Source organism: Metarhizium brunneum, chromosome 4 (assembly GCF_013426205.1).
Source record: "Metarhizium brunneum chromosome 4, complete sequence".
In the NCBI taxonomy this organism is placed as follows: Eukaryota; Fungi; Ascomycota; class Sordariomycetes; order Hypocreales; family Clavicipitaceae; genus Metarhizium; species Metarhizium brunneum.
In genome coordinates this window covers 3439542-3467309 of record NC_089425.1, presented here as the reverse complement: position 1 = coordinate 3467309, position 27768 = coordinate 3439542, and the positions used below count along the sequence as shown (strand labels likewise).

Sequence of the window (27768 nt, the reverse complement as noted above, 5' to 3'; positions counted from 1 at the left end):
ATCATAAAAAGAGTGGGTTGAGTACATTAGTTGGACCTGCGCACATTCAAAGGGATAGGGATGGACGCTTGCCGTGGCCGTCGCTGTCACCATCTCGGCCTCAGCCGCACTAACCTGTGACGCCCCAACGTCTGCGTTTCTATTTCTATTTTGCTCTCTTCTTTCAACATATCCATCATGGCAGACATTTCTGAATCTCTGGTGGCATCGCTGGCTGAGACTCTCGACGCAGCCGGGGCTCCCTGCATCCTCTGGGGTCAATTCCTACTCAATGTCCATGGCATTCCATCGACCATTGGCGTATGTATTTCTCTCCATGGGACCACGTTAGACATTGGCTAAATTTGAGCCAAGTCAATAGACTTTATTGTTCCCGAGTCCCGCTTAGCTGAAGCAATACCAGCACTTGAAAACGCTAGAAACCTTTCGCATTGCCCGGACAAAAATGCATGTCCTTGGAGCCCCCAGCGCCGGAAGGCAATAGAGCCAGTTTTTCACATGCATCTCGGCGACTCTGCCCGGACAGTTACTTTGTATCCCCATTGCCAGATTCTCTGGTTTCTGCCACAAATGAATAGTTCCTTACCGTCCTCAGGGCAGCCGCAGCTGGAACTGCCCCAGCATCTGACGCTCGCATCCAGCTCGACAGACCTCCCGCCACGGCGGCCAGGTCGTGGGTCTGGTTTCTTCACGACAGTCGAGTATCCCGTCGTCGTCTTGAGACTGCATGCTTTGCTGGAGGCGTACATTCGACTATATTTACGCGACAGAAAGAGGCGAGATGGTGCCTACGCAAGGCATTCCGTCAAACTCTTGACGCCGTGTATCGATGACGAGGAACTTCCTGGCTCACGGGAGATTTCGGATCGCATCAAAAGATATTACAAAACCCTGGCAAACGGAGACGAAATTGTTCTCGGACGTAGTGGCATGTAGCTCTGGTTTCACCCAAAATGCTTGTCCGCGACTATGCACCAGGATTGAAGATTGCCTTGAGCCACTACTATATATAAAAGACATACTTTATTCCCCAGGTTCGGGTTCCTCTTTCTGGCTTCCCATCAACTTTGGACTTTTCTGTGAAGGGTGTCCGTCTCACCACACATTACGGAAGAAGCAATACTATTACAACTCTCCACTGCGAAAGCCTCGCAAGAGATTGGAAAGCGACACAATGAAAGCTGGGGCATGTCATGCACAATCTTCACGGTCACACTTGAATAGAGACGGAATTGCCATGCCCGCTACTGCGTACTCCAGGCTAGCATCACGACGGGCATCGCAAACGAATGTGGGGTTTTCCTCCGTGTTTTATTCACCTCGATACGCAACTGTCAAAACAAAAACACAACAAAAACAAAACGAAACGGCACAGCCGTGTCTATTTCTCAAAAATAGCAAAATCCTGATCCATAACTGCAATGAAGACTCTGGCTAGTCTCTGCCACTGGCACGATCTTGCGAGCGGCCTAGTTCTTATGAGGCATATCCTTGCAGGTTCCCTGATACCGTCTGGTCAGTGTTCTGACGGCCTTCCAAGAAAAGGCTGTTTCAATACTCACCTCAGTCTGGTTCTCCCACACTTCGCAGAATTTGCTGCAGCAGAACTAGTCGTTGGTTAGCAGCGGAGGTTTTCCCTACCAAAGGGATTTATAACGTACTTCTTCGCGACGACACTTTTCACCATTTTTCTATACAATTTCTATTAGTAAGATTTCGTATGGCAAGGCGGCAGAGGTGCTGTTCTTACCTTGCACTGATCGTCTCGGGGAGCAAGACCCTCGTCTCGGGGGGTAAGACTCTCGTAGGCCATGGCGGTGGCAGAGAGGGCGAGGATGACTACACCGAACTTCATGGTGGCGAAGGAAGAAGACTGAGTCTTTGAAATTGATGAGTGTTGTTTAGAGTGTTTGAAGTGATGGGATCGGAAATGATGCTGAATGTGCTTGCTTGCTTCTGTTCAAGAAGAGGGCAAGCGGCCTTACTTATAGCTGCCTTGCCACGCTCTCTGGCCGTGCCAGCGCTGAGCATTCCGACTCACACCGGCAACAAAGACGCATCATGCTTGGCTCTCCTGCTTCGGAAGTTGTGGCAAAACATCGCCGTCTTTTGTGTTCTGTTTGTTGCATGACGCAAATTCGGCATTCGGACACAGTTGGTATAAGCAGCGTCACAAAACCCTCCCACGGGGTCGCAGCGAAACTACCTCGTGGCCTGCATTTTGTCCTGTGCGCCGGTCAGCTCTTGCAATTCCCAACGGTGTTGGTTTGCATTTTCATTGTAGTCGAGTGCCGCAGCTCATCTTGGCGACCGCATGGTCAGGTCGCATACATGGCCCAACAAACGACCCGAGCTCGAACCAACCCAACCCCTTGGCATTTCACTCACAGACGGCCAAGTACTTGCCTTGGTGTCAGATCTTTCTGGATGATTGCGTATCGGGGCAGCGAGCCAAGTTTTGCCTCAGGTGTATCATGTATGGCTTTCACATCGGCCATCGGAGGAAGATTGCGGAATTCTATTGTTTTTCTCTTTGGAGACCTCCTGTCTCTCCTGAATTGGGAGGTCTCTTTTGACACGTGTTTTTCTTTTTTTAGGTGCATACCTATTTCCTGACAGCATGCAAAGTCACGATTGTAATGCTGGGCATCCCAATCAGCACGACAGACCTTGTCTGTTCGCCGTGGTGCCGCGGGTGTAAGGGGCATTTTGGGCATTCCGAATATTTCAAATCCATTTACACCATATCATCTATTTGTTCATCATGGTACACTGTTCCTCTGTTGAACTGGGTTGCTTTTCACTTGTTGGCCGGCTGGCATCTTCCGGAACCGATGCTTTGTGTTTGTCGCAGGCGAATCAATGACACACCACGGTGCTCCCAGTCCTCGGTCTGTATTCTTACAAGATATGCCTAATTTTAAAAAAAGATGGCAGGGACACCTTTCTCTACAAATTTGTAGAGGTTATGTGTTCCCTATTTGTCATCCGCGGAAGGTTTCTCAGCCTGTCTTAACGTTCACTCTATGGGCTCTTCTTCCCCTGCAAGTTCCTCTCTCGTTCTCTTTTCCCGTTCTTTATCTGCTTATATTAATTCCTCCAGTCTCTTGTTTACTTATCACCTCTATTTTTGGAGATGGGCGGCGGCACGTACCTACAAATCTCTGCATATCAAACTATATAACCGTTTCTGCTTAACAAACGCGAACCTTGAGGATGAAAAGCCGAAGGAAGGAACAGAAACGTGTAGGCAGTAGCCGTATTGAGGCTTTGACCAGTGCCACGCCTTGAGAAACATTCAGAGGGTATTATCAAGTATATTTTCCTAGCTTCAGGAGTGAAACTGCAAGGTATTCCTTGGATATTTACTGAATTGGGTGTCCAGTCTTTTGAGAGCGAGCAGCCGAATTTCATCCTCTCCGCCTCAAATTAACAAAAATGACAAACAAGTCACCGACATGAAGAACATAGCCATCTGCACCTGTAAGCTAGAGCCATAGCTTTGCTTCTTCCGTCTCACCCCCAAACCATCACAGACGCTCACGCCCATCGCCCAACCAAAGCCATAATACCACACCCAAGATACAGCGACACAAGCATAAGCGCCAGACGCTTCTTGTTATTGGTACGGTGCGGATTGAAGAGAAAGTCGCGCGCGAGCATCTCCACCAGCCCCGTGTAGATGAGAATCCCAGCCGAGACCGAGTCCAGCACGCCAGAGACGACATTGGCAGTGTACGAGCTGCCGCTGTAGGTATTGTGCAGTCCCAAGCCGATGGCAATGGAAATGGGCGTCGTCAGCCCGTAGGCCAAGCAAAGCGCCCAGGGCAACCACCTCCACCTCGTAGGAATCGGGATGACGCTGAGACGAGCGCCGATGCCCAGGCCCTCAAACGACTGGTGGAACACGAGGACGGGGAAGAGGGTGTTGAAGTCGCTGCCCCCAGCCACGCCTAGGTTGAGGCCGATGATGACGCTGTGGAAGATGACGCCAAACTCGAGCACCAGAAAGGCCGAGATTTGCGACTGGAACGCGCGGTGGATTTCCTCGGAATCGCCCGTGAGATGCGTCAGCTCCTCCAGGTCGCTGTCATACTTCTCGCTCCTGACTGCAGCGGGCGCACGTCTCGCGCCCTTCGGCCGGTCATCTTGATCCGCCGAGTGCAGATGCAAGTGGGAGCCGTGAGCGCCGTGAGCGCCGTGAGCGCCGTTGCCATTGGCCCCGGATGCGTCGGTGATGATGTTTTCAACCTCGGCGTGGACGAGCCCGTACCTCTTCTCGACGTAGTACTCTGCGATGAAGTCCACGAGGAAGATGATCATGGCGGACGACAGGGCGATGGCCGGCGGCCAGGAGTACGTCGACCACCCCCCCGTCAGGCCGACGCAGGTGTTGGGGCCGATGGCCGCGTAGGCCGGGTCGAGGAGATGCACAAATGCGGTCGCGATGATGACGCCGGCGCCGAAATACCGAGCAAAGAGGTAGGCGGACAAGGGGATTTTCAGGCGCCGAATACGGGTTGCCAGGACGGGGAAGAAGGTGACCGCCGTCGAGACGACGAGAATGACAAAAATGGAAGCAATGTGCAAGCCTAGCCTGTTGTCGTAGGCATTGCCACTGCCGTTCAGGTAGCAGATGATGTCGACTAGAGGAGTGTTGTCGAGGTCGACTGAGCTGGCGTTGAAGGAAGAGCCAGCGTCAGCCATGGTGGGCGACGATTTCTCAATCCGCGATCAAAGGAATGAGGGGAATACCTTTCTGCGATTGCTCTACGCATGGAAGAAACCGAATAGGACCTACTACATAGTTATATAGACGCAAGCTGAAAAAAAAACTTTTCTTTGACTATTAGAAGCCATAAGCATCCTTTTCCAGTACAGGAAGAGGGCTGGGGGCAAAACCTACACAAAAGTGAGGTACCGAAGCATCTCGTATTGGGTGTGTTAGACACAGCAATATGTTAGTGTGTACTTGCAGATGACAAAGCCCGGATGTGGTATCTGTTGGACATCGCCAGTGAGAACCTCTATGGTGTAGTGGCTTGCGCGAACATACCAGGGCCTTGACAGTTCTCCAATCAGGATAAAGCTCCGGGCTGCAGGTTCGGAAGTTCGGCACGGCCCAATACAATAACACGCAGATAATTGCAACTGGCTGTAAGTGACTGGCCGAGTTGGTATCGAGACGATGCAACGAAGCTGGTAATGCTTTCATGGTATTGTGCCAGGCGGACAGCACTTGACATTAGACGACCCATTTATCGGATCAAGCGGCTTCAGCTACAGCAATATGACACATCATGTATATCGGTTCTGGCATCTCCTTGCGAGACGGTGCATTCCTGTGCAGAGAGGGTGCTGACATGTCACTGCAAACTGCGGGAGCGAACAATGCGCAACGCCCGATGCGGTTCGCGGTACCGAGAAATGAAAAGTTGCTGCTGGGAGGTTTGAGAGACCCCTAGTCTAATAAACGGGGGACTCGCGTCCTCACTGCTACTCAGGATGGTGTCTTGGTTTATTTTCGTTGTTGCATATGCCCTCCATTTGTCGAGCGCGTACTTTTGGCAATCCCGAGCCTTCATAGAGCTTAGGTTGCAGAGAAACTTCAAACAACAAAACTGCCGACTTGTTAGAAAAAGAAAACAAAAGAACAGGGAAACAAGGAAACCAGTAGTGCCCTCTCGGGTCTATGGAGGCAAGAAAGACGTGAAAAGAAAGACAAATGGGCGACAAAATTGAGGCCCATCTCCAATGATGTGAAGAAGACAGAGAGGCTTATTTAGACCAAAGTCCCAGAACTAGCAAGAGCTGTCACTTTCCGGACAATACATCCAAGTAATTGTGTTTGAAGACTGTGAGTCGTCCCGTTCGGTAGGTGGCGCCAATACCGAACTCTTCTAGCGTTGGGATGATACGACTCGAATCATTAGATTTCTCTCTAAAAGCCCAGCTAGGATCAAGAGGTGTCTTTACCCAGTGCAAATATGATTTTCGTTCCCGTCTTACTCCTGATGATATTGGGAGCCAACACCAACACCTCTTTCCCACCACTTTACATCTCACCGCATCCATCCATGTCGACAAAACTTGCACGGGAGCCTGGATCAGAATGCACTATATTTCAGTCAATTGTCGAAGCTGTGAGACAGGAGAATAAAAGGGGACCCTACAAAAGTTACAAAATTATTCCAGCTCTGTGCTTACAATTACTGCATTGAGATAGCGTGTCTGTATTGAGTGTGCCAGCTAGCAACCTATGGCGGCAACTGCCGCGCAATTTATTTACACTGTAATTCAATTGATGTCGCCATGTTTTCATCGATGTTGGCATTCAGAGACCAACTAGGCTCTAATTAGCAGACTGGAAGACACCAACTCCATTACAATGCGCCCATTAGCTGTGAATTGCTCGGCGGGCTCACTCTTTTTGCTAGGTGCGCTCACCCCCCTCAGTAGGTAAGTATGTATCGTATGTATTTAAACTCTTCTTATCTTCTAAAGAGATAATTTATATTATAGTATATTTACCTATTATAAAATATATTATAATATATAACCTAATATTTAGGTACCTGTTGGTGCGTGAGCGCACCTAGCAAAACGAGTGAGCCCGCCGAGCAATTCATCATTAGCTGGTGCATCACAAGTACAAGGTAGCAACTGACAACCCGTGTCTAACCCAGTGGGGCCAAGAAACAAAACCTCACCGCAAAAATCTTCCTCATTCACGCGCACCACCGCCATGGACGACGACGAAGACAACGGCATTCTCAACATTGAAATCTCCGATGACGAAGTCGACGTCACCAAGAAAAAGGCCGACAGGACCGGCCAGTCGGAGGCGGATTTTCAGGCTGTGAAGCGGGAGTACCGTGTTCGCGTTGAAAACGGCGAGGTAAGCTACGCCACGACTCCCTCATAAGCCCCGTGAATTGGCTTGTGAGCTCTTGGTTGAGTCCATGAATCTGACTACTATGCTCGTAGATTTATAAACATGTAACGCTGCCTCTGCAGCCCGGCACGAATAAAATGCGCACCCAGGAGCTCATTCACGCAGTCGAGGAGCTGTACTTTTTCCGTCGGTACCAAGAAGGGGCTGACTTGGTCAAGAGGGCATTGGAGAATGGAGGCGCGGAAACTCTTGACAACGACTCGCGCCACCTGTTGGAGTCTTATGAGAAGAAGTGTAGTCAAAAGATTGCCAAGTCTGGCTGATTGCGACAAAGCCTGTGTCGAGTCTCGGCGCGGCGTTGCTTCTGCGGCTTGTCTTGGTTGAATCTGGCATGAACGCATCCCTCGACCCTCTTCTCTTTTGCAACATTGGAGGTTCATTAGAAGCCACAATTGGCGTGCCCTGATGGAGTTGCGCGTAGCCACAGACCTGGATATTCGCCTAAAAACGTCCAGTTTTACAAACCGGCTCTCAATTCAACATTACTCGATAAGTTACAGACCCGCGAATTGGGACACGCCTTCTCTGACTGCGGGGTTTGTCTGGTTGCACCGTCCTGAGAAAGTGTGCAGCAGACATGCGGCCATGTGTTAGACCGACGTTCGCCTTTATAAATTGGGACCTTTTGTGTTCGGAGCCTTCAGCCTCGAACACGGGGTACTTGCCAATTTACTCTCTTCGCCTAAGGGTAAGCGGTGCAATCGAGGTCCCGAGCCTGCCACCGAAAGTACAAGACCTCGCTGCACAAATGGTCATACCACTCCGGGTTAACGTCCATTAATGGGATGTTATGTGGCGGGACTAGCAACGGAAAGTAATGATGTTGAGTCCTCGGAACATATCAGGCTACGCTGGCAACACACTCAAGCTTGGACACAACGAGCGCAGACGTCGCATTCAGAAAAGCCATTTACATGCAAGCCAGAGCAAGATCACTTGCCGTGCGGGCAAACATTGCAGATGGCTAAAAAAAACTACCTTGATCTATATCTCATCGTCACTAACGAGCAAGTCACGATACTGCCAATGAAGCCACGGTGTCCCTGGTCGGCGTGTCTGGCCCTCCACAATGTCGACATGCATGGCCACCATTTTAAGACAGGTATCAACTGCTATGAGAAACATTTCGTACAGTTTGGGGTTGCCGTAAAATGGACAGCCTACAAAGATGGAGTCATGACGCCCGAGAGAGAAACAAGGTTCGCGGCATTTTATACGTGGATATTTATCGCGGCTCAGTTGAAGAATCTTGATTCTTGCCTCGTCAATCTCTTCTAGAATACAGCAAATTAAGCTTTTGGGTCTAATGTATTTCTGGTGGCGCTGCAAACTTTTCTTGCCGCCGAGAAGCTTGCTGGGCTCCTACATAGACAAATAGTACCTCTTTACTCGAGTCGCCTAGAACAAAACTAGAGCCCAAGTGTTTAATGAGAAACACTAGATCTTGTTATAAACTGGGCAGACAGCTAACTGAGGAAACAATACATTTTCCAGTCCAAAAATTACCACCGTCAGCCCCGCCCCTGAACCACTATAGAGAGAGCTATTGACGAAAGTTGTAATTTTCTTTGCTACCGCGGAAGAGCATCATAAACACACCGGTAATGAAATTGGTATTATTCATTTCAAAGTCTCGCAATGATTTTGTTTAGTCCTCAAATATATACCCCTTCGTCGTAGAGTTACCTGCGACAGCAGCCGGTATACTCGTAGTCCTGACGGCGAGACAGAAGGCTTCAGTCTGAACCATTTCGTTTGTGACACCTTGCACATATACTTGTTCAGATATTGTATATTTGACATTTCATCACTAAGTGAGTGTCCTTCAGCTTAAAAATTGATAACGAGAAAAATGCAACTTCAACTTCGGTCACTTCCTGGATGGGAATATCTCTGGGTCCTTTTTTTGCAGTTGCACTGTTACGCCATGGCATCCACTTTCTTGTCAAGTTTTATAAAGCAAGCCTTTATAGAAGACCTGAAATTTTAGATCCAAGGACCAACAAATCCCTCATGTAGAATGGATGGAGCTGTTCCACCATTGCCAGGCGTCCGAAAGTAGTCCGGCCGTTCTTGTATCCGTGCGCGTGTCTGAGTACATCCGAACGAGTCGATGCGATAGGATCAGATCCCAGTAGAACTGTTGGTATTCATAACCTTGATGGATTCGACCTGAATAGGCAGATCGCATACCCAATGCCACTCTCCTAGTCCCTTGCCTGGCAGGCTCCGGACTCTCATGCCAGCCCGCACCTCTATGCGACATCGGCTGTTGGTTTATTTCCCAAAGCGGCGAAAATAAGCGATTCGGTGGGCCGATGAGTAAATTGGGGCGAGGCATAGTGGCTTGAATCCTGTAGATTGAGTTGGCAGACAAGACTCAGAAGAGAGTATCACTTTCTGAATGCCTAATAACCATAGTTATTTCTGATGCTGAAGTCTAGTCTAGAGCATACATAGAATCTAACCTACTATCTGTTCTAGCTAGGGAAATACGATACTCAAGAAACTTCATTTGCCCAAAGAGTTGGTGCAGAAACCAGAAACCTCCCACCCATGTAGAAGTGTTGATGCAGTGGCTCAAACAGTGGGAGCAATAGTCGTGGTAGAGTAAGACTTAGCCGCGTAGTCCAAGATACGAGAAGTCGAGTGGATATATTCCCAAACGGTAGTTCAAATGGGCATCTATGAACCAGGGGTAGATACTAGGCAGCAAGCGGCGAGAATTCTGCATTCTGCGTTGCATCCCCACTAGGATCGTGGAGTTGACTTGGAGGTAACAGTCCCTCTTTATGGCCTTGTCCCACACGCTGTATTGATACCATTACAAAGCTAATGCCTGGCTTGTAAACCCCGGTGTTTCGATAGGTTTGATGCTGCGGCCGGGTTGTATAACCCGCTGTACTTGACAAGCGGCAGCAGCCTCCGTAAACACCGCAGACTATCCCTGCTATAATTTAGGATAGGGGCTTACAAAGAGTGATGATACCGTGGCATCGATTGGAGGAATCGGATAGATACCATTAGGAATATCATGGGGTATCAGTACCCACGTATCATGGTGACAAAGCCACCTTGCTGGCGGTCTCCCATCGACAAGAAGGGCATTGGCCGAGCAAACATCAGAGAATCACGCTTGGCATGTACTTCCGGCACATGTCACACCAGCGATAACCCCCAATATCGACGACTTGTTCATGCCAATGTGGACGGACTATAAGAACCATGTCCACTACCTCGTGACAGAGGAAGTCTTTCTCCATGACGATTTTTCAATCCATCCTTCGCATACACAAAGCATTCGGTCCTCTTAGAAGATAATCATCATCATGAAGCTTTTCTCAACCAGTCTTGTAGCTGTGTCAGCCCTCGCTGGCTTCTCCTATGCATGGGACGTAACGAGCTACCGTTACATCAGCGACTGCCGAGTCCACGACGACGGCGCATACAGGTACTACGAAGGCAGCGACTCCAAAACGTGCCACAACCTCGCTGGGGGCGACTCGGGCGCGAGCTGCACCCAGTACACCAACGGCGGCGATCACCACGCCAACTGTGACGGTAACATGGTTGTACCGGGAAGCATATACGTGGGTGGTGACACTCGCTGTGCTTTCTTCACGGATACCAACTGCAGGGGAACGCGTAGGGAGGGAAGCAACAGGGTTTGTGTTAGCGGAGCATTCAAGTCTTTTGCCTGCGTAAGTCATCGGGTGCTTTTACATCTGTAGCAACTTGGGTCGCTGACTGGCGCAGAACATTTGACGGCCTTCGTTACGCGTATATTACAAGGCTGAAACTGGCGACCAAGCAGGTCAACTCTGGCATTTACAGGTTATGGGAGGCTGAGGCCTAATCCTTATACCCTCCCAGTGATGGCAGCGCTGGTTTTGGGCAGGGGGCTTGTTCGTTTGGCAAAATCACAGGGGTATTGGAATATGTGACTGCGTTTATGTTAGGATATAAAAATAAAACGAAAAGAGTCTAGGATAAATAGAGTATGGTGATAGTATATTCTAAAATATCTTGGTCTGTTAACTTGCCTACGTGAATTCCCTACTCTCCTTGATTAGCCTCGGTGATAGTTCTGCGAGCTGTGATAATAAGAACCTAGGGTGCTTGATGACTTGAATAAGAAATATACTCATTGATAAGTGTTTCCAGATAACCAGTTAAACCACACGACTTTGTGTCATACTATAAACTCAAATAGATCATTCCTCCATTGTAGAGTCCAGATGTCCGTCTGTCTCGTCCTTCATGCCACGGTTATAGCTTTTGAATCCCGAGGTTTCTCGTTTGCCCGCCAGATATCCAAGACAACGTCCACCACCAACACAAAGGAATATCTCCCTCGTAAGCAAAGCCCCATACATGTCCCATGAGCTGCAGGGAGGGCCGAATACAGTCTCGACCGGTTCTAACTGCCGATATATGGAGACTACCGGAACAAGTCCGCGATGAGGATTGTATCCTGGAAACTGCATTCAATCAGCCCGATATCGGGTCTTGTGCCCCAGAGAGATGCCAGTGACACGGCATGATGCACAAGCTGACGATGGGGAGCCACGCGTTCATCAGAGTTCGTCGTACAACATCTGCCCAGTAGACGCGCAGCATGATGCCCAATTCGGAGCCAAGAGTAGTAGTTTATGCATCAGGACCGAAACGGCACGCAAGTCCTCAGGCTGTAACTGCTGCCTATTATATGTATTACTATGGTGGTCCTATTTGATATAGTTCCACTTGGGTGCGTATGTATGCTAACCGTGAGCTATGTAGTCGGTCTTGATTCACCATTAGAACACAATGGTCTGACCAACAACATAACGACATTGCTTCTTGTTAGCCGGCCTTGCTTTTGCAAACGGACGGTTTTCCCCACCATGGAATAAGCATATAAGACTGCTGCCATGAGGCTCAACAGCTTGGTCCCCCAAGCATCAACAACCATTCCTCGTCCAAGTTTCTCAAACAGCTACAACGTTGTCAATTTAAACCATGAAGGTCCGCAATCTTGCCCCCTTGGCTGCTGCGATCGCCCCGTCGCTCGCCTGCCTCCATTCCGCTGGGTCAGTCCTCTTCCCCTCCAGCGGACCGGTGCTGCAGACGGCGTACATCGTCGACGACGGGCGCAGCGTTTGCGACTCAGGCCGCGGGCATTGGGTCGAGGGGAGCCAGTGGCGCATCAGCTGCATCGGCGGCTACGGCATGAGGATCGCGACCGACGGCGTCGACGTGTGGTACGACACTCCGCATGGAAGCTTTCGGTGGCAGCACACTGGCGGGCGATCCGACAGCGCCTTTGCTTGGGATAACTGGAAGTTTTGCTAGATGGTACGTTATACACGAGCGCCTCTTGCTTTATCAAGTTGCAAAAAGATGTTGATGAGTAGTCGTGGCTGGACAGAGTTGTGCGGCTGGTTTGTCCGGCTCGACGTATTCGGCTTACAAGTGTGATTGATGGGGGGAAGAGGGTCTAGCAAAACCACCGCGGTAGCTACATATATTGGTTCAATTGAGACAAGGAAAGCTTCTTACATACACTGCCTTGCCATTGTGAAGGGCTCGTTGTGGGCAAATGTGACATGCGTTGGCGCTGCGAGCTCAACACTCTGTCCAACCTTGGTATTTGCTTGAAGTCGGGGTTCTCATCTCGCAGCTCCTTGTAAAAAGCACCGGCTCTCAAAATCAATGACACTAGCTGTCTACGAGAGCAATGTTGGTCAAAGCGATTATTGGATCAGACATGGGCACAGGTAGCTTCTGCACAACAGTCAAAAGCCGCCAAAAAGTATCAATTGATCTTGTCTCCCGTCTCCCAACTACCTAGGTGGGCAAATATAATGCCGCCCTCCTACCACGTGCCCACCAAGTCATTTGATAACTGGCATTCATCGACACGCTTGTCGACTGCGCCAGCTTTGCATCTCCCCTTTCAGCTCACCGGTCACTGCGCACAGCGTTGGTGTCCAGTCGGCACTTCAGCTCCGCGACAGAGATTCACCGTTTTCGTCAAGTTTGTTTCGCAGGGTTCTGCCGCGCTCGAAGCTGACGATTCGCCAGCTTCCCGGTCCACTCTTCAAATGTTCGATTCGTGAATCCCGGGGGCGGTGCGGTCCGATCCCACCCTATCGACTACCTGCTCCGGATGTAGGCATATCCGACGGGAACTGGGCAGCGACTGCATACGAGAAGCGGTCACACGGCCCGATGGCGAGCATTTCGTCCGTCCGGATGTTGGCAAAAGATGGTGATGGAGCTGCTACATAAGGAGCGCCCGTCGCACCGAAGGACCAGAGAGTAGGACAGCTCGCCTGAAGGAACACGCATTTCAAAGACGCGCAAACAAGTAAGCAGCAAGATGAGAATGCTAGCCTCGACACTGGCATTAGCACTGCCCGTTTGGCCAACGGCGTGCCTCAACGAGGATGAACGCACCGCCGTCCAAGAAGCTGTACGTCAACATCGCCAACCAAGGTATACACCCGTCCATTAACACCCCAACAGTGCCGCGAGTTGGCCAAGACTCTCCCCGAAAACGTCCACCTGCCCAATTCACCCGGCTACAACCTCTCCAACACATACTGGTCAGCTCGCCAATCGGCGCTTCACCCACAGTGCTTCGTCACGCCGCGCTCAACCCAAAATGTATCCCACGTCATGAAGACGCTCACGTCTCTCAAGGCCCCCTTCTCCGTCAAGGGCGCCGGCCACACAGCCTTCCCCGGCGGCTCCAACATCCAGGACGGCGTGACCATCGACCTCGCCCACCTCGACCAAGTCGCCGTCTCCCCCGACAGGAAAACCGTCGCCGTGGGCCCCGGAAACCGCTGGATCAACGTGTCCTCGGCCCTCGACCCCCTCGGCCTAGCCGTCGTCGGAGGCCGCGCCGCCAGCGTCGGAGTCAGCGGGCTCACCCTCGGCGGCGGACAGTCCTACTTCTCCGGCCTGCACGGCTGGGCGTGCGACAACGTGCGTAACTTCCAGCTCGTCCTCTCGTCGGGGCGCGTCGTCGACGCCAATGCCTCCAGCAACGCGGATCTGTACCGGGCCCTCCGCGGCGGCGGCGGCTCCAACTATGGCATCGTCACGCGGTTCGACCTCGCGTCCTTTGAGCAGGGCGACCTGTGGACGCGGTCCTTGGTGTTTGACGGCGGCGAAGCGAACCGGACACTTCTGCCCAGGATGACGGGCTTGGCGGCCGAGGGCCTGGCCGCCGACCCCGGGGCGCACGCGTACTTTGTCCAGACGTACGACTCGGCTGAGCGGCGGTGGCTGTTCCTCACGAGCTTCTTCCACGCGACGCCTCCTGCTGCCAATGCCACGCCGGCTGTGTTTGATGGGTTCGAGTCTGTCCCAGGTCTGGTTTTGGACAATGCCCTCGTGGGCAGTGTGTCGACGATTAGCCGGCTTATTGATGAGCCGGTTGGTCAGAGGGCTACTTGGTGGGATACCACCGTCGCGGTGGGATCGGTGCCGCTGTTCGAAGAGATTGGTGAAATGTACAAAGATTGGGTGGTCCGGGTGAAGGAGGCTGCCCAGACCAGGCAGTTTACACCCTATCTCGTGTATCAGCCCATTACGGACAACATCTTGGAAAAGATGCAGCAGAACGGGGGCAATGCTCTTGGTTTGTATCCTCAAGATGGTCCGCTCATGATGGTGCAGGTGTCGGCGCGCTGGGCCGACGCCGAGCTGGACGCCGTCATTGAGAGTTCGGCCAGTGAGCTTCTCTGCGAGATTGAACGTGTTGCGAGAGAGAATAAGCTTCTCCGGGGTTATGTCTACATCAACTATGCAGGGCGATCTCAAGAAGTACTGAGAACATATGGTAATAATTACCCATGGCTCCAGACAATAGCCAAGAAGTGGGATCCGGATGGCTTGTTGCAACGCTTGTGGAGAGGTTACTTTCAACTTCGTTGAAGGTCTACGAGTTTAAAATAGCAAATATATCACCAACGTCCCCGTGTTTTGCCATACAACATGGCATGCCGCAATATCAGCCCAAACTCCGTATGTGCAAACATGCACCATGCAAGAGGCTGTATATACTGGTCCTTCGGGGTGCCTTGGCAAGATGGAAAAAGAAAAGAAAAAGAGCAAAGATTCATCAGAGACATTTGTTTGAAAAGTCTGCATCGGCAAGTATGATTCCCGCCTCAGTGCTTGACTCTAATAATTGTCTTCATCATATGAAATGCCAACCATCCCAATCAACAGCAGGGCCAGACCAGAAAACTTCCCACGAAGTTCAGAAGGTTAAAAAAAAAAGTCGGCACCGCCATCAACAAGGATGAACAATGGGTTGTGACCCCCTCGCCTCAAGAATAAGCCCCGTCGAGTAACCCGGTAAACCGAGCAATCGCATACCTATCAACCTCGACAAAATATCCTCAGTACCCGATGCCACACTCCATGTCACCCACGGCTACCCGTCATCCGAACCTGCTCGTCTAGCGCCGGAAGTCCCAACCACACCATCCCAACACGGACTCATATCTTCATCCAAATGGGCCGAGAGATGCAACTAGGTTCCAAAGCAAGACTTGCAAGACGCGGATGTAGCGACGAGTAGGGCGAATGGTCCACGAAGAAGGCCAAGGCGCCAAAGGTCAGCCGCAGTGCTTCTATGGCGGCGCGTTTCCGCAAGCTCCCCGAAGAGAGACGTCCGGGGACTTTCTCCCAAAGCAATAGAGTGACGAGACGCTGGCCGAAGCCGGGTGTCTCTGTGCGTTAGCTTCGAATAGCGATTTGTTGAGCGAGGGGGTAGAGAAGAAAGGAAAAGGAAAAAGCTGCGTGTGGCTCCGGGCGTGAAATTTTATCTAGCTGGGCGGGTCCACTTTTCTTCTGTAATACAGAGGCAGAGCCCGTCGAGAATTTGCTAATGTGGGCCAATCAAGTGTCTGAATTCAAAAGAAGAAGGCTGGAGCCGTCCCTGCCTAGAATCATCGTGACATATTGTCCTACCAGCTTGACATTTCAACCTCCCACCATTGCAGTGCGTTTCTGCTTGGGAGCTGCAGACGAACATACAATCCATCTATTTTGAGTGAACGTCGAAGAGACGGAATAGGCAACTATAGCCAACAAGTTGAGCCACCACGCGCGCGCAACCACCAGACTCACGACGACCGTTCCTCTACTTTTCAAATCTTGACCAACACCACGAAATAGGCCATCGGCGGCGCAGCTCACAGTCACCATGTCTGGGCTATTTGGAACGACTGCGAGCTCCGCGGCGACTAGTACCGTCGGCGACCTGAAGTCAGACGTGGCCCTCAGCGACCCTCCTACCGATTCCATCTCTGCTCTTTCATTCTCGCCAGCGCCTAATGGCCCTGATTTCTTGGCCGTTGCCAGTTGGGACAACAAAGTCCGCATCTACGAAATCGCCCAGAATGGCCAGAGCCAAGGCCGACATGCATACGAGCACACACAACCCGTGTTTGACTGTGACTTTGCCAAGGTAAAAAACAATGTATCCCATGGGCCGGGCTTGCCCCTCGTGGCTTTTTGCTACCTCTTCTTCCCTTTTCCATGTATGCTAACAGACTCTGTGGATAGGATGGCACAAAGATCGTTTCGGCCGGTTCAGATAAAAACGTCAAGGTGTGTGATTTGAGTTCTCAGCAAGATATCGTCATTGGTACCCACGAACAACCAGCCCGCACGTGTCGATTCTTCGAGAGCGGTGCCGCGCCCATGATTGTGTCAGGGTCGTGGGACAAAACCGTCAAGTACTGGGACTTGAGGCAACCGGGTCAGGCCGCAGCCACGGTGTCGTGCCAGGAGCGCGTATACACGATGGATGTGAGGGACAATCTGTGCGTTGTCGGCACAGCTGACAGATACATCAATGTAATCGATCTGAGGAACCCTTCCAAGTTCTACAAGACGATGCAGAGCCCACTCAAGTGGCAGACACGAGTTGTCAGCTGTTTCACCGACTCGGCCGGCTTCGCCATTGGCAGCATCGAGGGTCGGTGTGCCATTCAATACGTCGAGGACAAGGACTCAAGGTACGTCGGCGCGCTGGCCCGCCAGCAAAGATTGCCGCAGAGCTCGGCTCCTCTAACACTTGTCACACAGTTCAAACTTCTCCTTCAAATGCCACCGAGATCCGGCGGTAAACAACGTCGTCAACGTCCACGCTGTCAATGACATTTCGTTCCACCCCGTCCATGGCACCTTTAGCACGGCTGGATCGGACGGCACGTTCCACTTCTGGGACAAGGACGCCAAGCACCGTCTCAAGGGATACCCTAATGTGGGAGGCAGCATCACGGCAACGACGTTTAACAAGACGGGTAGCATCTTTGCCTATGCCGTTAGTTACGACTGGAGCAAGGGCTACCAGCATAACACGCAGAACTATCCGATCAAGGTTATGCTGCACCCGGTAACGGGTGACGAATGCAAGCCAAGGACGACACTGAAGAAGCGGTAGATGGTATAATAGCGGGGATTACATCATGGGCTCGGGGGCTCGGCCCATGAGGGGTTTTGGGGAGTTGCAAGGGGAATTCTGAAAACAAATCCACCAGTTGTGTTTATCAGGGCGTAAAATTGTACGACGGATGTTGCTGCTCTCTGTTGGTTGCAGCTACGGACGTACATGGGACTCGTTCAATACCACTATTAGTTAGTACTTGAGACTTTGGAGAATGCATTAGGTAAAACAGCTTCTTTATTCATCATGCCAGTTATCCCGGCATCAAAAAAGAGACAAAGATCATATTGAAATTGTAGTTGTACGGCTGCACTAGCGCACCTAAATTATCAGAACATCCTATAGCCCGTAGTTTCAAATGACAACGCTTAATACAAACTGTGCTCGGCCTTCCCAAGGCCAAGTCTCAGCTCCAGGCCGTTACAAGAGTCGTTATTGGGAAAGCGCATAGCTCACAGTCACACAGCCTTCTTGGGCGTGCCGCCAAACACGTCCTCCACCATGCCTTTCCAGATATCCCGAATCATGCCACTGCTCTCGTCCGCCTTGGGTTGGCCAGCGTCATCATGCATGAACTTGAGCTCAATCCCGTCCAAGCCGATGCCCTCGACTCCGGACAAGGGCGCTCCGGGGACAACGTTGTCCGGGTCAGCAGCCACAATCGTCACCTCTGGTCTGACGGCGTCATCAGAGGCGAGGGGGCTATGGGCGGCGCCGTAGTTGTCCGGGAGAAGGGGCACACGGGGCCCCTGCTCAGTTCTTGACGAGCTGGCGAGGGAGCTCATTGACGGAAGTACAGCGGCGTCAATGTGTGTGGTGGAGGTGTGCATCATGGAGTCCGGGGCGGACGAGTGGAATGTCTGCATGAGTGGCTTGGAGCGGTTGGCGAGAGAGGGTTGGGGAGTAGGTCGATGGGTGGTGGCGAGGCCGCGAGAAGACTGGTCAGGTTAGCAATCTTTTCTTTTCTTTTTTTTGAGGGGGTGTTTCTTTTGTTGCGTACATCAGAGGGCTCGCTGCTCCTGTTGCGCAACAGCTCGGCGTATTTCGGCATGAGCGCCGCTCCCGCGCTGTGTGCAGAGCTGTCCAGCAGCGGCGAGGCAGAGCGCGCGGCAATGCTGGACGACGAGGCGCTCAGCGCTCGGGAGATTTTTGACATGGGCGCAGTGACGCGGGACATGGTGAATGTGTGAATTTGAGAATGCGAGGAATTCTAGAGGGGATACAGGGAGGAATTGGGGATAGGGGGCGAGAGGGACAGGGCGCTTTTATTGCAAGTATTATGTGTGAGATGGACGCCCCCAAGGTATCCAGGGACCAGGAGCTTGTTGAGCTACTGACGGTTGAGCTTGTCGTTGAGCTACCGATGATTGCAGAAGTGGGTAAGTGGTCTGGTCAGTGCGATACCGGACCAGGGGTGGTGACTGGTTTAATAAAGCGTGAACACGAATGGAGGCTGTGTCTTGGACGTGGCCCGGAAAATGGACCTTTTACTCGGGACGGTGTGCCAAAAATAAAATAAATAAGAAACAAAGTGGTTTTGATGAGGAGAGGGGGAAGCGGATGGTGAGGAGGTGATATACGCAGTGTTTCACTCGCTTGGGGGGCCGAGAGGGGAGGATTACGCAACATGGAGAACGGAGTGTACCGAGTACAGACGCGGATAATACTTGACAGGTATCAATTGATGTGTCCCCAGGCAGATGAGAGCCGTGCCAACCGACCGAGTGTGGTTCGCGGGACGGCGACAGCCAGCGAAGAGGGGACGGAGGGCGCCATGCAGCACATGCAACCACTTGAGACGAATGGGGCGGGGGGATCCAGGGACGAGACGAACTGTAGGGAATACTGGTACGTCCAGTGCAGATTGGATGCTTCGTAAACCGTGCATTGGTCCAAGTAGTAGTACCAGACTTGCATACAAAAGACTAACCGACACCAATCGACATTTTTGCACAGATGGCGTTCTCAACAGACATGCGCCGCAGGGGTGCGGAGAACTCACTGCACTCTCAAGCTGGTTCGAGTAGCGTCGAGGAATGGTCACATGGCCACACTGAAGACATTAAACTGGTTGACTGGGCAGCATGCTGAAACCAGGCCTTGGTGTCTGGTGCCAGACCAGACTACTCCTTGGAGTGAGATGGACAGAGAAGATGGAAAGATTGAGGCAACCAGGGGCCTTGGAGGCTTGGACTGACTGCATGTGCTATTATTATTTGGTTTTGGAGGCTTAGGGAGCTGCTTAGCTGCCCTGGGCCTGTACACTGTAGTAACAAGCCGGGTGGTAACGGCGGTGCGAGCTAATTATATCGACAATATGGAGTATCTAGAGTGCGATATAGGTGGTTTATTACATCCTCACACAGGGAGCTTAGCTTCGGTCAAACACGTCCATCCAGTCATCAATAGAGAATCCAAAAAAAACATCATACTATCTCTGTCGCTCACCGCCACTCCCCCAAGCATCAGCCAAACTCTTTACAGCATACCAGACCCTACACGATCGTACCACTCCTTCTGGATGCCACTGTCTCTCACCAAAATTAAAGTGCAAGACATTTCTCCCCGCCAGACCTAAAAAACTGGGTCCTGAATCAACCCCGTTGAGCCGGTCCCCTACTGTTGGGGCCCTTGAACTCTGCGGTAAAGTCGACATGAACATTGAAGTCTGGTGTCATTTGCCAGACGCCAACCCGCGACAATCATCGATGATTGATGGGTTAAACGGTCTGGGTGAGTATACATACGCCTGGTAGGTACGCCACACCTTGCTCCATACCTCAATGCCGGCGTAGAAATGGAGAGAGTGCGCTCAAGTTTTTGGAATAACCATTCTGATAACGGCCAAGGAATATTCACTAGGGCATTAGAGCATCGCCACGAACCCGATTGGTCAGTTGACCTGGTCTAACGAATTGATGGCCTGTCCGTTGCGTCAAGCTGACAGCATCGACAACTGATGCAAGGTTTTTAATTATCTAACCCGTCCTTATTTCCGAATCCGTAATTTTATCTGACGATTCTATACGTGGAATTCGTACCCGACCCGACCTTGGCCCTCATCTGACATGTCACATTATAGTTGGAATACTAGTTGAAGTCGGAAGCAAGGGCCAGGTCATCTATGCACAAAGTTGCGTCCTACTTGAACCAAACCTTGGTGGCGATTGGCTTCTTTCCGTTTGGTGAGCAAAAGTTTTACTCCAACATGTTGCTACTGTTAAACAACGTCTACGGCGAACGAGTTACATGGCCATCATCAACAGTGCACCTTCATGGGCCGTCCAGGTCTGCGTGCCGTTCCAGCGGCGATGGGTAGGTACACCAAGTCGCTCCGTGCACCATCACAGGCTCAACAATGGAGAGCCTCCTGATTCGACAGGCCGGCAAGCCTGACGGTGTCAACTCACAAGCTTTTGGAGATGATGAGCCTGTGACTTGGATCGATATGCATCCTACCCGGGTCCATAGCGGCCAAACACGTCCGGGTCTAACAATCGGAGCTGCGAGGATCTTGGTATGCCGTCTATCACAGAGGGGCATCACAACAAGCCAAGAAGTGGGATGTAACGCTTAAACTTTGCGACGATTTCGATTTTTTCTTCTCGGATCAAAAATCAGTTTCACACAATCAATCTTTATTCAGGGTACTTGATAAAGTGCCAACTATTACCGGCAACTTTGAAGATATCGTTGTCTGTTCTGATGCTTTGTGAAACACTTCAATCCCACCCCGTCCTATTCCGAGAAGACTGTATCGCGAACAGAATGTGTACAGATCATCTCCATTTCAACTCCATGTCCATTGATTCTATGCAGTAATGCATGCATCATCATGTGCAGACTCTCTCTTTCTCCGACTTAAGCGGACAGAGCCTTCTTGGCGAACTGCTCAACGGTGGTGAGTTTACCATCGGAAGCGGGACGTCCCTTTGCAGTAGTTGCTGCGGCCTTTAATTTCTTGGACTGTGCAACGTCGCTAGGGACGCCAAAGAACTGGCCACCGGTGTATTGCACGAATCCGAAAAGGTTCTTGACGGTTTCAATCTCCGGCTCTCCATGGGTCTCAATGGTTGTCCAGTCTTTGACTTCGTTGAAGCGGGACTTCTTGCCGCATGCTGGAAATGGTCAGTACACGACGAACAATGCGTTACTTTGCGAATACGCACCCTTTTGGACTGCAGCAACAAGCTCTTCAGGCGTGGCGAGTTCGCTGAAACCCTGCACAAACTGGCCATTATAGGTCTCGGGATCAAGAAGAACTCCGTGGACAATGTCGCCATAGTCGTCTCCGATGGAGACAAAGGGGATCGTATTATCTCCGCCCCAGTTGGGCATGGCCAAGGTTAGGTAGCCGTCCTCATCTTCTGTATAGGGCAAGCCACCAAGAAGAACAGCAACTTCGGGGTTGAAGTGGTTCTCCATGTACCAACCAGTTCCAACATTGACGGCACTCTTGAAGCCCTTGGCCTTGGCGTATTCGGCAACTATGTATTTCTCTGTCGAGATGTTAGATGGTTTGTTCTCATCTACGGGTTCTGGGCATTCTTACGTACCGTCCATTCCGGCGCTGGTGATGGAACCATTGGTGATCTTGGCGGGAGATGCAGAACCACTGTATATCAAGACCTCGGCTCCAGCTTCAAAAGCTGCATCCACAACTTCCTTGCCGTGGTCACTTTCAGTGATGCCGCCCGGCTGGTGGAGGGCCTGTAAAGTCATGTTAGACGTTGGGCTTCATGTATGTGAATTCTGTGCTACCTGGGACTCACAGGATCGACAGAGTTGGTATTGAGAAAGACAGCCCAGGTGCCTTGGAATGCTGCAAGCATCTGGTCTCTTCTTAACCCATCAGCCTTGACGATTTCAACACCGCGAGCTGCAAGAGCCTTGGCCTTCTTAGAGTCTGGGTTTCTAGTGATGCCTCGGATCTTGAAGTCTCCAGACTTGTTCTCCAGAAGTGAGTTGACTACACTTCCACCCTGGTTGCCAGTGGCACCGTAAACAGTGATGATCTTGCGAGACATGCTGAAGCTTAACTATGGGGCGTCAAAGGGTAGCTGGTCGTTCTCTTCTACTATGAGAAGGAAAGCAATGTTGGCTGTTATGAATGAGGTGCGAAGGAGCTTTGTTAAGCCAAGTGGTTGGTGATGTTCCGATGACAAGTCAATCTCATCTGGCCGTGCTGCCCTCCCCTCTTTTATGCCATTTGCATTCCATCATGTCATGAATTCATTCATCGTATGCCGCCGTTTACAATGAAGAATACGCGCAGCTGTCGACTAATCAGCCAAACTCCACGCAATGCGTGAGGAAGATTTGTGAACATCAGACGCGGAGCATGTCCAACTCCGCTCTACATGAGCGTCAGCATAACTCGAGGCTCTTCAGCCACATGTACGCTTATTCGTAGCGGCCAAAGTGGTAACTGGCTTGACGACGTAGGCGGAGTTTCTGATCATGCACTGAAGTGTGAGTGCCTGCACACCGATCCCGTCTTAGGTTGAAGCTCGACACCCTCTCCGCCGGGGTGTTGCGTGGACGGATGCTGCGATTAGTAAACCCACGTCAACTCTGGAAGCCACAGGATGCCGGCCTCGTTTTCCAGGCCGTGGGGATATCTGTCAGTAGATTTGGTCGCAAAGCAACAAGCCATAGCGCAATCCACATAATAACGTTTAAGGCATTTAGGCTGGCCAGTCGGTATACAGCCATCCGCGGCCCGCGGATGGCCGACGAAGACGGTGATTTCCGCTAGTTGGGCGGAGAACACCACGTCCAGATGTCCGGAGTTTGCTATGAGGTCAATATCAGACGTCCGAGGAGCTGAGAAGTCATATGCTCAAAAGCGAGTCTTGCCCGTTGCGCCCCTAGAAATGGCAAGAGCAATACTCCGCTAGGTCTGGCAATTGAGGGTGGCGGACCGGCGGATGTGACCTGAGGCAGGGAAACTCCCCATAGATCAGTAAGTTTCTAGTTTTAAATGAATGGGTGCGGTCGTTTGTTGTTGATCAAGTAGGTAAGCATTCGAGAAAGGGTCAACTCCCATACCAAAATCAACGTACTGAACTCCATCAGATAATGCAAGGGCTAATCAAGAGGCACAACGGCAAGGTGGTGTCCGGTATTTTATACCTAGCTCATTGATCCCATATGCTCCTTTCCTTTCCTGGAAAGGGTTCTGGAGCGATGCCAGACGTAAAAAGGAGCATTTTGATCTGGCTAGCGAAGATTACAGAGTAACGTGGCCAGGAGAGTTGGCCTAAACCTGCGCGGCCTGATGTAGTAATAGCCCAAGTGCTCAGGCAGCTGGCAGCTGGCAGCTGTCTATTACGAGTTGCCAGCTGCCATTTCTCGTGCTTATTACTCCGCCCGCCTAGAATTTCTTCACGTTACTTCTTCCTCTCTTTTCATACTTCTTCCTCGCCTCTCATTCGACCATTGTCTCTCCAACACGCAACACACCGCAGGTAGTTCTCAGAGAGCAAAAGCAGTCATGACCGCTGATTCTATTCAAATGGCCTGCATGGTAAGATGTCAGTCTTCTCTAATCTTCTCCCGGATACTCATTCGCATTTCTCAAACAGGCTGACTTGGGACGCCAACGTCAAGAAGAGCTCCCTTTGAGCAACAAAGAGGGCAAAGGCAAAGGGCCATCATTTGCTCCATCTCGGCGTAACGGCACAGGTCACATCGCTCCAGACTTGAAGAAGGGGCTGGAAACAAAATGGAATGGTAAATACACTCCTCTTGACCTCTGCAATACACGGAGGCTAATCAGGCTAGCAGTCCAAATCAACGATGAGGAATCTGAGCAAATGAAGGGCCTCGCCGTTGAGGATAGCCGTCCGTGGGCAAAGAAAATTGCACAAGATTTCATTAGCCGACACCAGGTTTTCACGTAAGTATGCGACGCTCGTCCTGACTACCAGTCACTAATGGCCGAGCCACAGAGCACCACCGAGGATTCGTCAAGAATCAAAGGGACATAAACGTGTAAAAGCAAACTATTTTCAGAAGACACCGGCGGCTAGTCTTGGTGGTCTCATACCTCCTGGCGGGAGTGTGCGGCATTTCAGCGCCTCCAAGTCCACCAGAAGACTTCTGCCGAAATCACCAGTTCGAAGTATCATTGCTAACGGTCCGGGCACACCGCTGAATACCAACAACTGCGATTTACAGACGCTTCGTTCAGACCCAAAGAGCACAATGGCTTCTCCAAGCCCCGGCCCAGCAGTCCCTGCTGAGCAGTCCCACGGTTCTCCTACGCCTGTATCTATGAGCCTTCCTATTCGACCCTCTGAGCCGCAGGACCCCGAGCACATTGTTTTGCGTGGCATTTGCAAGTTGCTGAATCCAAAGGACCGATCAGTTCTCTTTGTAGTATCATACATTATGAAGGTTCGAAAAGACACGGATGAGGGCTACCTCGTTCTGTCTAGCTCAGGCAAAGAAGACAGGATTCATAATGTCTTAGAGCTCATGGCTCCGGATACAAGGGACGATTGTTGCCGCGTGTGCTCTAGGGCTGAGAAGAACGGTTTCGCCTATATCTTGCAGTTTCCTAATATCCCTGATGCTCACAAGTTCAAGATTTACCTTGAGAGTCTTCAGCAAGCAGCCGCTCGCGAAGCTAGCATGGAACAAGCTCCCACGCCTGCCAAAGCTGCACAAGAACCTCCCACTTCACCCCATACATCACGTCCTGTCGTTGATTCGCCATCTCCCGGCATGGAACTGATAGATTTGAGGTCTCCATCTTGCTCTCAGACAGCGCAGAGAGAGTTCATTATCGAGGATGCGGCCGAGAAACTCCTCGGGCTAATCGACAAGATTCTACCTGAAGCTTCTGAAGCCGGTTTGGTACTCTCGGATGACACAGTAGCCCACATACAAGAGGTTGCCATTAATGATTGGCTTCACAGAGGGTTCCTCGCCTCAGAGACCGATGACATGAAGACTGACCTTCTCGAACTTCTCCGCATTCTGGTGCGAATCAAGCGCAGAGCGGAGTCCCGAAGGCAGGCACTGCCTGTGACCCAATCCTTTCAAGGCTTTGACGTGGAGTCACGATCAAACCGGATCACTTACAGTGCATCAGAACTTGAGATGATTAATATTGAGATGATTAATACAATGCAGCATCAAGAGGCCCCGACGGGCAAATTTATAAAATACGCAGCATCAGAACTTGAGATGATTAATAAAATGCAGCCTCAAGAGTCCCCGATGGGCAAATTCATAAAATACACAGCATCAGAACTTGCGCGTATGGGAGGTGCGGCAATGTCAGCGCAATCGCCGCGCATAGCTGATAACGGCGCTACCGCTTCGCGGCCATCTACCCGGGGGCTGGGTACGTCACGATGGGCTCGTGATTAAATAGAACTAGCTAGGTTATTCAATGGATCGTGTTCAGAAACCATAGTCTCGGTGGTTTATTTCGAGGCAGCTGCTGCCGCATTGATAGTTGCAGGTTCATGTTGAAGTATTTTGTATCTCGGCATCTACGGAGTACTCACTATTCTTATGCCTTAATCCAATTCGCCGGGGCGAGCATTTCTCTAAGACGTCGGGCTCCGCTTCATCGTGGACAATACGATAGCTGTCAGCCTGCAGATGGCATGCTATGGTTCGATATCAACTCTCTGACGCCTGACCATACTGGGCATGCTTTCTGTTTTCTTTTTTATTCTTCCCTTCCTGCGTTTTCGGATGGCCCCGGCAGTTGGCTCATAACAGCTGCAGCCGATCTCACCGCAGCAAAATGACGATCACCTGGGTAAGCCTCCATATTTGGACACGAAGTACCTACATACAAGGCAGGGCGAAGGATACGGCAACCTCGGATACCTAAAGAAGACATACCCGGTTCCAATTATTCTGACAAGCCTGCACCAGAGCCCTGTACACGAGCTTCCAGCGTCGATCATTGTCTCATGACCCGCATGCAGCGTGCCTCGGTAGAAACGTCATTTTTGTACGCAGTTGAAGAGCCTGCCGCGGGGAGGGCAGCTTTGGAAAAAAAAAAAGATTGAAGAGAGAAATACGAAGGAGCCTGCCGCTTCCCGAGCTGCATTGGAGCCTTTTTAGGGCTGTGTTCCCTGCAAAAGGGAAAAAAAGCATCCCACTGTTGCAATGCACTCACCCACATGGACACCTTCGGAGTGCTGTGCGGTCAGGGATTTACGACATATGCACAGACCAGTCGACGTTTCCAGCCGGCTGCCGCTCCACTGAATTTGTCGCCTCTGCTGTCATGGTGGTAATGGTGCGCTTGGCCACTGCATTGGGTGCGGGTCGTGAGGCTGGAAGAAGCATTGAATACGAAGGGCACGTTGCCATTTCGTACATGTGGCGAGATATATTTGGCTGGCGCCAAGTAGGCTCTCGCATCGCAGTGATATCACTGGGCGTTATAGCATGCTACCCGACATAATGGCACCTTGTTTTCGATCCGGCGACTTCCAAGCTGATTGCTGCCGTGAGATGGCGACGGTCCGAATTCGTCGTGGGCCTGGGTGCGTCATGGGCCATGGCGATGCGAGCTCCGCTTATGAGGTTTGTTCTTGGGGATGTGGAGATGGCACATGTCACTCTTGACGCATCATGTTGTAATGATGGGGTCCGGAGCCCGTGATGCTCGTTTCTGCAGTGGTGTAGTATCTGGATTTCCGGTGCGGCTATGGAGGTATATAAAGAGGTGATGGCGGCGCCTTGGGAGGAAGAGCAGACCAACATCAAGTTTCAACATATCTTGCATTGACGGCCACACATTAGCATAAGCATATTCAGCATACACTTCTTTTTACAATTTTTGTCTTAAATCATTTCCAAAATGCAGTTCTCTGGAGTCATTTGCGCTGCTATCATGGCTGTTACCGCTTCCGCGGTTAGAGGTACTTTTTTGTCTCCATCCTCTCGAAGATATTTTTCATGGTCCTTTTTTTTAACAGGCGAATAGTTTCTTGGGATAGTGGCTATGACAGAGCAGACCGCTCCCTTACTGAAGTTTCCTGCTCTGACGGAAAGACGGGGATGATGCCCAAGTACCAGAAGCAGGGTGATCTGCCCAACTTCCCCAACATTGGCGGCGCCGATGCCATTGCGGGCTGGGGCTCGCCAAACTGTGGAAGCTGCTGGAGGTTGGACTATGATGGAATGAGCATCAAGGTCCTGGCTATTGACCATGCTGGCAGCGGGTTCAACATTGGTCAGACTGCTATGAATGCTCTTACGAATGGACGGGCTGTTGAGTTTGGTCAAGTTGATGCTACCGCTACGCGACTGACACCCGGGGACTGTGGATTGTAAAGTCCATCTGGTCATGTGTTGGGTACAAAATTGTCTTGTTATC

General features: G+C 51.2%; 12 protein-coding genes across 12 annotated transcripts; 8 read left to right on the top strand and 4 right to left on the bottom strand.

The window, feature by feature from the left end:
• Positions 1–177: 177 nt before the first annotated feature.
• On the top strand, positions 178–936 carry G6M90_00g077300 (uncharacterized protein; the record flags this gene model as incomplete). The annotated part of the gene is made up of 2 exons (XM_014689885.1): positions 178–300; positions 355–936. The coding sequence occupies 2 exons, from the start codon at positions 178–180 to the stop codon at positions 934–936; spliced, it is 705 nt and encodes a 234-aa protein (XP_014545371.1).
• A 533-nt stretch (positions 937–1469) lies between these two features.
• Positions 1470–1855, bottom strand: G6M90_00g077290 (uncharacterized protein; the record flags this gene model as incomplete). Its single annotated transcript, XM_014689886.1, has 4 exons — positions 1470–1502; positions 1563–1607; positions 1662–1691; positions 1751–1855. The coding sequence occupies 4 exons, from the start codon at positions 1853–1855 to the stop codon at positions 1470–1472; spliced, it is 213 nt and encodes a 70-aa protein (XP_014545372.1).
• A 1685-nt stretch (positions 1856–3540) lies between these two features.
• ZRT1_1 (Zinc-regulated transporter 1) lies at positions 3541–4707 on the bottom strand (the record flags this gene model as incomplete). The annotated part of the gene is made up of 1 exon (XM_014689887.1): positions 3541–4707. One exon carries the CDS (start codon positions 4705–4707, stop codon positions 3541–3543), a length of 1167 nt encoding a protein of 388 aa, XP_014545373.1.
• Positions 4708–6745: 2038 nt separating this feature from the next.
• On the top strand, positions 6746–7218 carry G6M90_00g077270 (uncharacterized protein; the record flags this gene model as incomplete). Its single annotated transcript, XM_014689888.1, has 2 exons — positions 6746–6898; positions 6988–7218. 2 exons carry the CDS (start codon positions 6746–6748, stop codon positions 7216–7218), a joined length of 384 nt encoding a protein of 127 aa, XP_014545374.1.
• A 3066-nt stretch (positions 7219–10284) lies between these two features.
• On the top strand, positions 10285–10811 carry G6M90_00g077260 (uncharacterized protein; the record flags this gene model as incomplete). Its single annotated transcript, XM_066131068.1, has 3 exons — positions 10285–10516; positions 10593–10656; positions 10712–10811. 3 exons carry the CDS (start codon positions 10285–10287, stop codon positions 10809–10811), a joined length of 396 nt encoding a protein of 131 aa, XP_065987184.1.
• A 1145-nt stretch (positions 10812–11956) lies between these two features.
• Positions 11957–12289, top strand: G6M90_00g077250 (uncharacterized protein; the record flags this gene model as incomplete). Its single annotated transcript, XM_014689890.1, has 1 exon — positions 11957–12289. The coding sequence occupies one exon, from the start codon at positions 11957–11959 to the stop codon at positions 12287–12289; it is 333 nt and encodes a 110-aa protein (XP_014545376.1).
• Positions 12290–13319: 1030 nt separating this feature from the next.
• On the top strand, positions 13320–14884 carry CTB5_0 (FAD-dependent monooxygenase CTB5; the record flags this gene model as incomplete). The annotated part of the gene is made up of 2 exons (XM_014689891.1): positions 13320–13412; positions 13466–14884. The coding sequence occupies 2 exons, from the start codon at positions 13320–13322 to the stop codon at positions 14882–14884; spliced, it is 1512 nt and encodes a 503-aa protein (XP_014545377.1).
• Positions 14885–16163: 1279 nt separating this feature from the next.
• On the top strand, positions 16164–17408 carry GLE2 (Nucleoporin GLE2; the record flags this gene model as incomplete). The annotated part of the gene is made up of 3 exons (XM_014689892.1): positions 16164–16427; positions 16526–16980; positions 17051–17408. 3 exons carry the CDS (start codon positions 16164–16166, stop codon positions 17406–17408), a joined length of 1077 nt encoding a protein of 358 aa, XP_014545378.1.
• Positions 17409–17869: 461 nt separating this feature from the next.
• G6M90_00g077220 (uncharacterized protein) lies at positions 17870–18588 on the bottom strand (the record flags this gene model as incomplete). Its single annotated transcript, XM_014689893.1, has 2 exons — positions 17870–18349; positions 18412–18588. The coding sequence occupies 2 exons, from the start codon at positions 18586–18588 to the stop codon at positions 17870–17872; spliced, it is 657 nt and encodes a 218-aa protein (XP_014545379.1).
• A 2684-nt stretch (positions 18589–21272) lies between these two features.
• himF_1 (NmrA-like family domain-containing oxidoreductase himF) lies at positions 21273–22438 on the bottom strand (the record flags this gene model as incomplete). The annotated part of the gene is made up of 4 exons (XM_014689894.1): positions 21273–21529; positions 21581–21910; positions 21968–22121; positions 22184–22438. The coding sequence occupies 4 exons, from the start codon at positions 22436–22438 to the stop codon at positions 21273–21275; spliced, it is 996 nt and encodes a 331-aa protein (XP_014545380.1).
• Positions 22439–23907: 1469 nt separating this feature from the next.
• On the top strand, positions 23908–25793 carry G6M90_00g077200 (uncharacterized protein; the record flags this gene model as incomplete). The annotated part of the gene is made up of 4 exons (XM_014689895.1): positions 23908–23940; positions 23999–24146; positions 24201–24312; positions 24365–25793. The coding sequence occupies 4 exons, from the start codon at positions 23908–23910 to the stop codon at positions 25791–25793; spliced, it is 1722 nt and encodes a 573-aa protein (XP_014545381.1).
• A 1456-nt stretch (positions 25794–27249) lies between these two features.
• Positions 27250–27725, top strand: G6M90_00g077190 (uncharacterized protein; the record flags this gene model as incomplete). The annotated part of the gene is made up of 2 exons (XM_014689896.1): positions 27250–27310; positions 27376–27725. 2 exons carry the CDS (start codon positions 27250–27252, stop codon positions 27723–27725), a joined length of 411 nt encoding a protein of 136 aa, XP_014545382.1.
• Positions 27726–27768: the final 43 nt, after the last annotated feature.